The sequence below is a fragment of the Anabrus simplex genome, chromosome 11 (assembly GCF_040414725.1).
Source record: "Anabrus simplex isolate iqAnaSimp1 chromosome 11, ASM4041472v1, whole genome shotgun sequence".
In the NCBI taxonomy this organism is placed as follows: domain Eukaryota; kingdom Metazoa; phylum Arthropoda; class Insecta; order Orthoptera; family Tettigoniidae; genus Anabrus; species Anabrus simplex.
Window position 1 is genome coordinate 82,639,477 of NC_090275.1, and position 14,617 is coordinate 82,654,093.

A 14,617-nucleotide genomic window follows, 5' to 3' on the forward strand; every position below is an offset into this window, starting at 1 on the left:
GGAAACCACGGAAAACCATCTTCAGGGCTGCCTCCAGTGGGGCTCGAACCCACGATCTCCCGATTACTGGATACTGGCCGCACTTAATCGACTGCACCTTGTATAATTAAGAACGATAATGTCTTAACTCGCACGATCAGTCAGCATCACCGCTGATCTGCACTTAAGGCAGTCGCCCAGGTCATGGGCGCCCATATGGCAGTTTCTAGAGGGGGCCCGGACCTGGGGGTACGTAGTAATTTTAATATTTTGGAAGATAAATGGCGATTTGTATTCTGCAGTAGAATAACCCTCGGTATCCGCTACCTGTTGGTGGTGGGCGGTACTACCGCTTTTACGTCATACTGACTTTTAAATCATTTTCTTGAAAGGAGAACATGTGACTACACTAGATTTTTGCCTTTCCCTGAGAGTTAGACGGGGGCCGCGGCCCCACCTTGCCCCCGGGTATGGGCGCCCTTGGCCCAGGTGGCAGATTGCCTGGATACTGATGACATAATAAATGCCGAAAAAAATCCATAAAGTGACCTAAACATTCTCAAAAATTGCTTAAAGTGAGCGAGATAATTATCCAAAATTATGAAGGAAAATATGTGTTTAAACCAAAGTAGTCTATATTACCCATAACACCTAATGGAGTGAGTACAAGAATAAGTGTATCATATAATAACAACAATAGTAATAATAATAATAACAACAATAACAACACATTCTAACACATTGACACTAAGCAATAACAGTATCTCAAACTAGTCTTCACCAGCTTAAAGCCTGCATGATCAGTGTTGCCAGATCCAAAAATAATATTTCGAAAAATAAGATTCCAGAATTTCAAAATATGTTTGTGAATACGGTATGCCATCATTTCGACAAAGTTACTTAAAATCAGTACGGAAGTCATGCTTTTCAGTGTCGACGTGTTTAACATAAACTTCAAGTCTTTCAAACTGTGAGACACAAAATATAGCATGCGCAGGTCGCCCATGGGAGCCAAATAGAAAGACCTGCACCAGGCGAGCCTCGGACACTCTCGACACTGAAATCCATAGGGCCAATAAGTCAACAAGAGATGTGTGCAATAAGAAATCTATGTTTGAGAACAAAGCTCAGACATTAGAACATGTTGATCAAGCCGGGAGCATTGTACGCTGCTGGAACTTTGGACCTAACCAGCAGAGGGCTGCTACAATAACTGGAAATAACCGTCCCGAGAAATACCTACATTTTCAGTGTTCATTATTGCTGTGAATCACGCGAACATGCGACCTGTTGTTACCGTGAAGTGCCCTGACTAGATTGATGAGGTGTTCTGGAGTTACGTCCCGCAGTATATCCCACGGAAAACCATCTTCAGGGCTGCCGACGGTGGGATTCGAACCCAACATCTCCCGAATGCAAGTTCACAGCTATGCGACCCAAATCCCACGGCCAACAACTCGTTTGGTATAAACTTTTGTCACCGAATTTTTTGTCACATGTTAACTGTTTAAGCTCCGAGCATACTCTTTTTCTTGTTTTACTAGTAGTGAGATAAGAACTAGCATTGCCATCGCTAAAGAAGCCTTCAACAGAAAGAAGATGCTCCTATGTGGACGCTTGGACTTGAAGTTAGGGAAGAGGCTGGCGAAATGCTTAGTTTGGAGTGTGGCGCTATGTGGAGCAGAGACCTGCACGCTAAGGAAGGTAGATGAAAAGAAACTAGAAGCATTTGAGATGTAGTTATGGAGAAGGATGGAAAGGGTACAAAACGACCAGGTAGGCTATTAGAGAGAGTCGGAGAAAAGAGGAAATTATTACAAACCTCCCATACAAGAAAGAGGAACTGGCTACGAAGAGAGTGTTTGCTCTGGAAGGATCGGTAAATGGAAGGAGAAGAAGAGGACGAAGAAGGTACCAGATGGTGGACAGTGTCAAAATAGCAGGAAATTACTAAGAGGATGGCTGCAGACAGGACTGCATAGAGAGCGGCTGTGTCAAGACCTGCCCAACGGCAGAACACGTTATGTATACGATAGGGCACAAAAAAACACGGAATTATTTTTTAAAGCTATATATCTTCTTTTTTTTTACACAGCAACCTTATCCCCTTCAAAATACTCTCCATAACAACTAAGACATTTGTCCCACCGGTGCTTCCACTCTTCGAAACATTTTTTGTAGTCATCTTTAGAAATGGCTGACAGCTCCTCCCTCGTTTTTTTCTTGACCTCTTCTATGTTTTCATTTCGGTGCCCTTTCATGCCCCTTTTCATGCGTAGAAATAAGAAAAAGTCGCACGGAGCCAGGCGTGGGGCAGCGGAATCATGCCATTTTTAGCCAAAGGCTGTCCAACAGCGTGTGTGCAGGTGCGTTGTCGTGGTGGACGAACCAGTCTTCTGTCTGCCACAAATCGGGTCTTTTTTGACGAACACTGTTACGCAATCTTCTTAAAACTTCACAATAAAAGGTTTGCATGTTGTTCACTTAAACTTGCCATCATAAAAAACGAAACAAGAACAAAACAGCGCTAGCAAAAACAATTACTACAGATGAACAGAACAAGCCAGGTCGACAATACAGGTGGCACTGAGCTGGCAATGAGTTGCGCTATACACGCCTAGCGGCACAAATGCGTACTACACAAGCTTCGCTCACGGCGATGTTATTCCGGTTATTTTTGGGTACCCCCTCGTAATTTACACCAGTTGACTTTGCGTTCTGTTGTTTGTTAGGTTACATAGTTATTTATTTCAACTTAATATGATATATTAAATGTCAGTACTATCACTATTATACAATGTAGAGTATTTGGTAATATTTAGCAATGGAAAATAATTTGAGATTCACTTTACCGAAACATGGGGGGGGGGGGGGGGGGGTGAATGAAGTTGATGTAAGTGTTTCATATGCACAAAACGTAGGACGCAAAGAAAGAATATCGTCATGGCATTGTAACCAACGTGAGGAGTGCAAATCAACGCTGGTATCTCTCGATAGGAAGTCCTTTGTTCGAGAACCTACTGAACATTCATATGTCCCTGGTTGGCGAAATATTCAAGCCTTGCAATGGAAGATCGCGTGCGTCTCTCTCTACACCATCTCCTGAGGCTTCTCCAGAACAGAATGGAAGAAATAAGTTTGGAACTAGAAAGGACAGCAGATGGGTCTGCTCACGGAAGAAAAACTAGAAATACCGTGATTTGGAAAAAATAATATTGAGATCACAGAAAGAATACGATTACATTTTGGTTAAGTTGAGGCCAGTGGGTACAATGCAGCACTAAATCTGTATACATTTGAGTCATACATTGATAATGTATCTGATTTTTTCAAATGAGAGTATTGCAAACCATTACTGTGACGAACAATTAGTAGTCTGTATGACCAAAAAGCCGGTGACGAAATGAATGATGAGACGAATAGTCGGGGACGAAACTTTAAAAAAATATCTTAGACCCATTCTAGGATCTATACATGTGAATAGAAAACGGAGATTGAAACTAAACAATGAGTTATACGAGGAAACGGAAGGAATTGTGACATCGATGAGAAAGAGACGAGCCTAGCTTTATGGACATGCCCTCGAGATGAATGAAAGTGGGACGTAAAACCAATATTATTATTATTATTATTATTATTATTATTATTATTATTATTATTATTATTATTATTATTATAAGATGAATGAGGAAGACAAGGGTACTACTGTTCTATGGACGATTGTTGAGGATGGACAATGATAGACTGAGGAATTCTTTGAATTCTAATTTATTTCAATTTGCCTTACGTCTCACCGACACAGATAGATCTTATGGCGACGATGGGATAAGAAAGGGCTAGGAAGGTGAAGGAAGCGGCCGCAGCCTTAAGTTTATTTCTTTTTTTTTTTTTTTTTTTTTTTTTTGCTAGTTGCTTTACGTGGCACCGATACAAATAGGTCTTATGGCGACGATGGGACAGGGAAGGGCTAGGAGTGGGAAGGAAGCGGCCGTGGCCTAAATTAAGGTACAGCCCCAGCATTTGCCTGGTGTGAAAATGGGAAACCACGGAAAACCATTTTCAGGGCTGCCGACAGTGAGGTTCGAACCTACTATCTCCCGAAATACTGGATACTGGCCGCACTTAAGCGACTGCAGCTATCGAGCTCGGTCAACCTTAAGTTAGGTACCATCCCGACATTTGCCTAGAGGAGAAGTGGGAAACCACGGAAAACTATTTCCAGGATGACTGAGGTGGGAATCGAACTCCCCTCTACTCAGTTGACTTCCAGAGGCTGAGTGGATCCCGTTCCAGTCCTCGTACCACTTTTTCAATTTCGTGGCAGAGTCCGGAATCGAACCCCGGCCTCCGGGGATGGCAGCTAATCACAATAGCCACTACACCACAGAGGTGGACTTTTTTGAATTCTGCAGGAAGAGCACAGAGCTGAAATAGTTTCGAGCAGTGAGGTTGGACCTGACTAAGATGGGGGTTAGGGAAGATGATAGAATGGACAGAAATCGATTTAGACAACTCGTCAAAAAGTTCCGCTGTTTCCAGAAGACTGAGGAAACACTAGTGAAAAAAGAGAGATCATATAAAGGAAGTAGAAGAAAGGATGAACAGTACTGGTAGAAAGTGAAGGCAGAGAATGCTAGAAATAATGCAATAATTTATTGTCAAACGTCCGCGAAAAATCCCGACCTACATTGAGGAATAAAAATATTTTAAAAAGGTTGTGTTGAGATGATTTACCAAAATCCGTAAGAGTATGGAGAAAATGGGGATCAGACAGGAAGCTGTTCGGGATCGAAACACTTCTTAAGAAAAAGCATTGTAGGAAACCTCCAAAGGTGGTCTTTTTGGAAGAACTAAGAAAAGAAATGAGGAACCGAATGAAAGAATGCCGACAGAATATCAAAGCCAATGGAGGACGAAAGTGAATGTGCATTAAAGAATAAATTATTATTATTATTATTATTATTATTATTATTATTATTATTATTATTATTATTATTATTATTATTATTATTATTATTATTATTATTATTCCTGGCCTTTCCCCAATTACCTGTGGATTGTAAAGTTGAATGAATTTCGCCCAGTTTTACACCTGGATGCCCTTCCTGACGTCAGCCCTACGTGGAGAGATGTATTCACTATTGCGTATTTCTGTGGTACTCTCACATGATGTATGTGAATGAACATGTGTATTAAGATGAACTAATAAACACCCAGCTCCCGAGTTAGAGGCCTTAACCAAAATCCATGACCTGTCCGGGAATCGAAACCGGGGGCCTCTGAACCATATGCCACTACATTGACCAGTCCGCCAATGATCCGGATTATTATTATTATTATTATTATTATTATTATTATTATTATTATTATTATTATTATTATTATTACAGCCCGGAAGTTTAGGAATTTATTTTGGCTAAAATAGGCAGGCAGGTAATGAAAAGAGGCATTAAAATATAAAAAATGGCCATTAAAAGAATAAATACCGGTACTCATAAGCCTATCCTCGAGGAATTATTATTATTATTATTATTATTATTATTATTATTATTATTATTATTATTATTATTATTATTATTATTATTATCCCGGGACCACGTGCCACTTTCAATTCCTCAGCCTTCGATGTTTCCTCTTCTTTTCTTATACCATTTTGTACCAGTTTTCTTCACCGTTTTGCCTTGGAATGCTTCCATATTTAACACTGTATTTCTAAAAATACCTCTTTCTTTGATTTCCTCTTCTCTTATATGATTCCGCTCCAAATCTTACTTGACCTCTTGAATCCAGGTTGTTGTTGACCTTTTTCCCAATGGTATTTGAAAATCAAATTTGTTAATCTGTTATCATCCATCCTTAAAAATATGTCAAAAAAAGAAACCACTTTTCCCTTTGCGAAAATCAAATTATCATAAATATGTCTCCCAGTCAAGGCCAACCATCAGCCAGCCGTAAGACACAGCCTGCACGGTTACTATGGTTACACTTCCGTCACGCATTTTCTCACGTCACGTTATACAATTTTTCGGATAACTGCCAGTCATTAGACATATTTATGTCACAATGGTTTAATGTAAGCTAGTTAATACACATCTGCATCACATTTTAGGACTTAATCTTATGCCTATTGCTCACGTTAAAATATTTCGTAAAATTTGTTGTACAATTAATTTTATAAAAATTTGGTGAAAACAAGTTGTGCTGCTCACGGTAAAATTATTTTATAAAATCCGTGGAAACATCGGGATGACCATCTATGAACTCACTTCTGAACTAAGATGTATATGTGCTGCCATCTATCGATAAACTTATAAACCAAGAATCAGCTCTTCAACTTACAGTGTGTTTGAGAGTATGGCTCCAACAAACAAAGCAAAACCTGCTGCTTTCGCTGCAATTATATGTTGTACGGTGGTAAGAAGGAAGAAAAGAAATGCCAGGAAATGCTGGACTCGGTATTGGATCAAAATAAGAGAAGAAGGTAGAGGATTGCTGTCCTTGGTCGAAAATTAGTTGAGGTTAGAAGACCAGCATTCATATAGGAATTCGGCAATTGTGTTTCCTGCCTCTCTTCTTGCATTTCTGTTGTGGTAAAGTGGCGTTTTAACCTCGTACAAATATGGATATTTCTGGTATTCGTCCAGTAAAACGCCAACAGCTTCCACCCGGGTCCTGCCATTTTACAAAGAAGTGTTTGTTTACAATCGAGCTTCACAATCTTCTCACGACGTAGCGCCAGCATCATCGTGATGTCAGCTTCGCTGATTGGTTCGTTTCGTAAAATTAATTTTACGGAATAGAACATGTCCTATTTTATGAAAAGTTTTATCAAAGGTTTTATAAAACTTGATTTTGACCGTGAGAAACATAAATTTTATAAAATTAAATTATTGTACAATAAATTTGACAGAAAATTTTACCGTGAGCAACAGGCATTACATGGCAGGTACGAGATCCGGCAACCCTATCGACCAGTTGATTTGTGAAGTGAGATTTGTGTAATACGAAAACATGTTTGTGCAAATTTTATTTTTTATCTATGAAATTGTAGTTCTGTATTAATTCTCGTTATTAACCAGTACATTGGAATTATATTTGATTTGATTTCCACTGATTAATTTTAATATGTAAATAATAACAGAAAGGATGTGAATCTTTGCAATATTAATTTCTAGACTCACATTCTAATAAGAATATTCCAAATATCACGATCAATGACCAGACTCTGAGAATATATATGTATATCATTTTCCTTTCCTTGGTAGTCACTTTTCAACATGTGCAAACACTGATACAGAAATTCAACATCGTTTGAGATGCGCTAGTGCCGGTTTTAGCCGTCTCGTAAAAGGAGTCTTTGATAATCATGATATCAGCTTTAGAACAAAGCTCCGTGTCTACAATGCTGTTGTAATATCAACACTTATCTACGGTTGCGAGACTTGGACTACTTATAGAAGAAGACACGTGGAGAGATACCATTAACGATGTTGGGGCGGATATTGAAAATTAAATGGCAAGATCTTCGAACGAACGTCAGTATCCTTGAATAATCTAACACTAAAATCGTGGAGGCAAAGATCTATGCTGGTGTGGACATATCGTTCGCATGGCAGAAACACGCCTCCCAAAGGAAGTCATGTAGGCTATTCCCAACTACAGAACAGCCTGCGTAATTATTATTATTATTATTATTATTATTATTATTATTATTATTATTATTATTATTATTATTATTTTCCCGGGACCACGTGCCACTTTCAATTAGTGAATTCAATTTCAATTAGTGAAATTAACGGACATTAACAGAAATTAACGGGAAGCCTCCGTGGCTCAGGTGGTAGCACGTCGGCCTCTCGCCGCTGAGTTCCGTGGTTCAAATCCCGGTCACTCCATGTGAGATTTGTGCTGGAAAAAGCGGAGGCGGGACAGGCTTTTCTCGGGGTACTCCGGTTTTCCCTGTCATCTTTCATTCCAGCAACACTCTCCAATATAATTTCATTTAATCTCTCACTCATTAATCATTGCCCCAGAGGAGTGCGACAGGCCTCGGCAGCCGGCACAATTCCTATCCTCGCCGCAAGATGGGGGCTTCATTCATTCCATCCCTGACCCGGCCAATGACTGGAAAACAGATTGTAGGTTTTAATACAGAAATTAACGGACATAACAACTCAAAAAAGGCATTAAACTTCCAAAGAGACAACGCAAGCTAACATAGCCAGAGTAATAATTGGATCTACCGTTCCCTAAAGGTCGGAAACATGTTTATTTCTATTTGACACTTCAATGTTTCCACTCAGATAAAAAAAAAAGGCATTTCACTTATTTCTATATTCAAACAGCTTTGTCCGACCGTTCTACTGGACCGATTTTCTTCTCTCCGTAATTACCTGCCGATGAACTAAGAAGCATTGATAGCTTTTAAGTTCAATCAACGTTGTAAGGTAAGGGTTGTTCTGCCCGAAGGCAGGTCCGAACCTCCGCAGAGGCGATCATGAGCCGGAGTTTACGTGCGGTAGGGTGACCAGTTCCTTTCCGCTCCTCCATTCCCTTACCCCCCACCAACAGCGCGTGGCAACCCATCCAACTCCTGACCACGCCCAATGTTGCTTAACTTCTGAGATCTCACGGGATCCGGTGTTTCAACACGGCTACGGCCGTTGAATCAACGTTGAGTAATCATAAAAGTAAGTCATTAAATGATCACTCCAATAATAATTGCAGACGAAGGCTTACGCTAGCCCGCAATACATCCTATTCTTAGCGGGTTGCACACAGTTAAGGAGCAATATCTTTAGGTAAAGATATCGAAGCTAAAGCATTAAAAATGATGTAGTTTTAACCAAACTTGGTACACAAATGACTTAATACTATCTGGAGAAAAATCTTCTTCTTCTTCTTAATCTGCTTACCCTCCAGGGATGGCTTTTCCCGCGGACTCAGCGAGGGATCCCACCTCTACCGCCTCAAGGGCAGTGTCCTGGAGCTTCAGACTCTGGGTCGGGGGATACAACTGGGGAGTATGACCAGTACCTCGCCCAGACGGCCTCACCTGGTATGCTGAACAGGGACCTTGCGTGGGGAAGGGAAGATTGGAAGGGATAGACAAGGAAGAAGGAAGGAAGTGGCCGTGGCCTTAAGTTAGGTACCATCTCGGCATTTGCCTGGAGGAGAAGTGGGAAACCACGGAAAACCACCTCCAGGATGGCTGAGGTGGGAATCGAACCCACCTCTACTCAGTTGACCACCCGAGGCTGAGTGGACCCCGTTCCAGCCCTCGTACCACTTTTCAAATTTCGTGGCAGAGCCGGGAATCGACCCCGGGCCTCCGGGGATGGCAGCTAATCACACTAACCACTACACCACAGAGGCGGACCTGGAGAAAAATACCGTGAGAAAAGGATACACCTAGCACCCCTGGAGTGGGGAGTGAGTGTCATGTAAAACTGATCGAAAACGACCTATATTTGTATTGAATCCATAGTTTTCAGGGTCGTTGAGATGAGTAGTGACACTCCGGATGGCATTTTAAGTCCAGCCACCATCCGCATAGGGGTGAGAGGGGGTGAAAGAGGAAATTTTTAAAATAACCGTAATGATATATGTATATGTTCCAGCGTAGCTCTCAACAAAACTTGGTACTCATAATGACTTACTATCTGGAGCAAATACTGTGTGGGTAAGAGAGCCCTAGCACCCCTACGATTAGCGGATGGGAGGGAGTGACATGTAAAAATAATCGAAAACGGCCAATATTACTATCGAATCCTACTGTTCGGGGTCACTGAGATGAATTGTAAGACTCTGGATGCCATTTAAATCCAAGTTCAGCATGCAGGTTGGAAGGGATGAGAAAGGGAATGTTCAAAATGACCGAGATTACTATTGAATTCACAGTTTTCGGGGTCGCTAGACTGATTGGTGACAGTCCCAATGACAGTACATCATATCTATAGCGCTACGTGTAAATACATACAATTATTAGCCTATTTGAAAGATCATTTACTTCCCAGACAATTTGGGCTGCGACAAAGGCATAGTTCCACGCGGAACAAAAACTTTAAAACTAAACACACAGCAATGATTCTACGTACAGTTTTAAAAACCAAACCAAACTCCATGGCACTACAGTCCTTGAAGGGCCTTGGCCTACCAAGTGACCGCTGCTCAGCCCGAAGGCCTGCAGATTACGAGGTGTCGTGTGGTCAGCACGACGAATCCTCTCGGGCGTTATTCTTGGCTTTCTAGACAGGGGCCGCTATCTCACTGTCAAATAGCTCCTCAGTTTTAATCACGTAGGCTGAGTGGACCTCGAAGCAGCCCTCAGGTCCAGGTAAAAATCCCTGACCTGGCAGGGAATGGAACTCGGGGCCTCCGGGTAAGAGGCAGGCACGCTACCGATACATCGAGCGAGTGGCTACGCGGTTTGCATCATGTAGCTCTTAGCTTGCATTCAGGAGACAGTGGGTTCGAACCCCATTCGTCAGCTCTGAAGGTGGTTTTCCGTTTTTCCGTGGTTTCCTATTTTTTCACACATGACTCTACCTTAATTAAGGCCACGGTCGCTTCCTTCCTACTCCTAGCCTTTTCCTATTCCATCGTCGCCGTAAGACCCATCTGTGTCGGTGCGACGAAAAATATTGTAAAAGAAAAGAAACGTAAAGTATCAATCAACGTCACAATAAAGATTTTCTGTAAATTCACTCCACACGTAATTAACAGATAATTAACAAATCCTAGAAGTTACTTCAAAAAATACCCGGGCAGCGGATGGAGCAATTTTATATTAAGATACATTATCTGACCTATTTATAAATTTTATAAATGCTGTAGTGCAGCATGAGTTCTCTAGTTATTATTGTTATTATTATTATTATTATTATTATTATTATTATTATTATTATTATTATTATTATTATTATTATTATTATTATATTACCGAGCTCGATAGCTGCAGTCGCTTAAGTGCGGCCAGTATCCAGTATTCGGGAGATAGTAGGTTCGAATCCCACTGTCGGCAGCCCTGAAAATGGTTTTGCGTGGTTTCCCATTTTCACACCAGGCAAATGCTGGGGCTGTACCTTAATTAAGGCCACGGCCGCTTCCTTCCCACTCCCAGCCCTTCCCTGTCCCATCGTCGCCATAAGACGTATCTGTGTCGGCGCGACGTAAAGCAGCTAGCAAAAAAACTATTATTATTATTATTATTATTATTATTATTATTATTATCAAATTGGTGAGGTAATATAGTTACTTCCACTCCCAGACCCCCGCCATTACTCTGATTAATTAATTTATTTATTTATTTCGAATCACCCATCTTTGGGGCACGTCAGATCAATCACTTCTTACATGCTTGAGCTCTTTTCTTCCCCCAATAGTTCTTCATTCTAACTGATCTCCTCCTCCTTTCCTCCTCTGGTATCTGAATCGGTTTTCTGGTGTTGTTCTTAACTTGGAACCTCTTAGTTTTGTCTTTGGTCACGGTTTTGGCTGTACCATTCTTTAACATGAGTTTGGTAATCTTAAGATCTCTAAGATCCTTTTCAACTTCCTTAAACCGATTGGGGTTAGTCTTTTTTTGTGAAAGAAGTCAAAGATCTGTTTAGTTAATCTGTCAGGATTCATTCGGAATATGATTCCATAGAAATCAATTTTCCTTTTCCTCAAGGTATCCGAGAGTCTCTCCGACTTAAGGTAGAGGGATTCGTTTCTATAAAAAACTTGTTTGTTACTTTGGAATTTGGAACCCATGATCTTCCTCAATATTTTCCTCTCCTTGATTTCCAATTTCTCCATTTGCCCTTTCCTCCCCATGACTAGTGTCACTGCTGCATAGAGTGCTTCCGGCTTTATTACTGTGTTGTAATGCCTTATTTTGGTGTTCCAAGAGAGGGCTTTCTTATTGTGTGTTTTTTTTTGTTTTCTAGAAAACTAGTTCCATTTTGTTCCTTCTCGCTTTCATTTATTTATTTATTTATTTATTTATTTATTTATTTATTTATTTATTTATTTATTTATTTATTTATTGGCGGACTGAGTGGCTCAGACGGCTGAGGCGCTGGCCTTCTGACCCCAACTTGGCAGTTTCCATCTTGGCTCAGTCCGGTACGTCAGTCTCGTGTGTCGGTAAATTTACACACTGAGCAAATTGGTGCGCAGCTATGAGCTTGCATTCGGGAGATAGTGGCTACGAACCCCACTATGGGCAGCACTGAAGATGGTTTTCCGTGGTTTCCCATTTTCACACCAGCCAAATGCTCGAGCTGTACCTTCATTAAGGTCACGGCCGCTTCCTTTCCACTCCTAGCCTTTGCTATCCCATCGTCAGCTTAAGACCTATTTGTGTCGGTGGACGTAAAGCCAATTGTAAAAAAAAATGTAAATTTACAGGCACGTAAAAAACTCATGCGGAACAAAATTCCAGCACCTCAACGTCTCCGAAAACCGTCAAAAAGTAGTTATTGGGACATTTAAACAATAGAAAGTATTTATTTTAGGTAAATAAGAGCAATTCTTACCTGTTTTCCGGACATCGTCGAACACACTCTCCATCTAGCAGTACATATTTGCAGGCTATGCAGTTTCTGGGCCCTGGTCCAGTACAGCCTCCAAGACACATCTCATCGCAACGGTCTTGTTCTATTTTCTTACACTGTTCGTTATCGGTACAGATGAAGCGTTCACAACCAGCAGGAGGACATTTCGGTTTAAAAGGACATACGTCACCATTATTATTTTCTGATAAATGCAATGCTCCGGTGGTGATAGATTCCCAGTTTATAGTCTCCAAGAAGCACAAATTAGGATTTCTCTGTATCATCACTGAACCTCTTACAATCTTTGTTAAACCCGATAAGCCGAGATCTTGCAGCTGGAACATTTCAAACACCACTAAAGAGCAACCATCAAAGAGTTTATAACCGCGTATAACAGCTAAATTAGGAAATAACTGCCCTATAGTTCGTAAACCTTTCACACGATATAGTAATAAATATCCTGTTATTTCACGCAATTCAGGGAAACTCACGTCAGTATAGTTAGATTCAGTCGCTCTGTCCATTAAGATAATCCGCACATAACCTTCCACAGCATGGCAACCTCGCAGTTTTGAAAGATCAGCAACATTGTTGCGTACGTCAATATTACGGCACTCTTTGGCATTCACGAGTGTCACTGCTGCGGCTAAGAGCAAAAAGAGGAATACACCTTGCAGGCACCTCATCTTGTTCAGCGCTACTGTGCAAATGTCGACTTCATCCAGGTGTTTGTTAGCTTGCGAGATTAGATCAGCTGGCGTCACTCTTTATCAACATCTTTTTGTTATAAACACTGACACTACATATCAACACAACAGTCAAAGAGGACAAACACAAAATAATGAATCTTCCATTGAAAATGTAAAGAACATAACTGTGAATATAGCACTAAGAAAAGCCCAATTATGCATCATTTACTGTCCCTGTCACAGACACAATACTCTTGCGTATCTGAGATGAAACACCTGGCCTATTTATTCGTGAGAGAACACTCGACTCGCGCGCGCTAACTTTGAACTCGATATTCTTTGCTTTGAACGCGCAGACGTATAGCATTACATAACCTCAAACAAACAAAAATACACACTGAAAACAATTCGCCATCATTCATTAAGATCTTCACACTTGTAACAGCATCTTCCTGCAGCACAACCTTCGCTTGGAGCGATATTATCATTAATGGTGCGCGTGTGTCTCCTTTTATCTTTCAGCTACTGTTTGTTCTTTCCGATGACGGGGACGTGATAATTGCCCCTATGACGTCGCATTATTGACAGGAGACCGTGGTAACCATATCCAGGTTGCACAAGAGATAAGATAGAACTACGAGAATGTACCGCACCTCTCGTTACCATGTTGTTGAAAAGCACACATTAACAGCGTATTAGCATGGAGTTATAACGAGTTGCTGCTCTGTCAAAATGGGCAGGCAAACGAACAGCGAGATGACAATGATAAATGTCCTTCGCCGTGATCCTCTTGGCTCCCCTTCCGTCCACTGACTGATCCACTTTCCAGTGCAACTCTCTTGCCCGTGCAAGTGGGCGGATATCCCATGTGCGCGATTATAAATAGATGACAGGTTCCGAAAGAGATCCATGGCATGCAGTAATTGTAACTCGCCATAACCCAGTTTTGGCTGGCTTGTATCAGGAGTGTTCATTACCGACACAGTACCTCACCAGGAAGAGAGTCCATTAACTGCGGAAATCTGAAACAAAGGGTAAAGCAATAGTATAGTAGTTACTAGGACTTGGAATTCAATGACAAGTCATATTACACTGGTCTACAGTGTCTACAATGATTCTGCTACTGAATTAAAACAAGTATACCAACCCTAATTCGAGCGTGCTGGTTACAGACCTGAAGTCCGTCTTTTTTATCACGTCACAATTTTAAAACAATAACACTTTTATTTATTCATTTTAAATATTCATAGTTCGAGCCCTTCAGGCCAGCAATTCATTGTTGAAAACATCCTAGGAATAAGTGCTATGAATTTCAGGTAAATAAAATATAATAAAGTATCAGAATATATTCTTTATATATTCCTAAAAATTACAATCCTTTCCTTAATTATCATTATCCGGTCGATT

General features: G+C 40.8%; 1 protein-coding gene across 1 annotated transcript in view; it reads right to left on the reverse strand.

Moving 5' to 3' along the window:
- The window catches only part of LOC136883370 (insulin-like peptide receptor), a 97,954-nt gene extending 84,106 nt beyond the window's left edge, over positions 1 to 13,848 (reverse strand). Inside the window, exon 1 of the mRNA XM_067155640.2 lies at positions 12,504 to 13,848. Coding sequence (XP_067011741.2) covers positions 12,504 to 13,207 — 704 coding nt within the window. The 5' untranslated portion in view covers positions 13,208 to 13,848. The remainder of the gene's footprint in view (positions 1 to 12,503) is intronic.
- Positions 13,849 to 14,617: the final 769 nt, after the last annotated feature.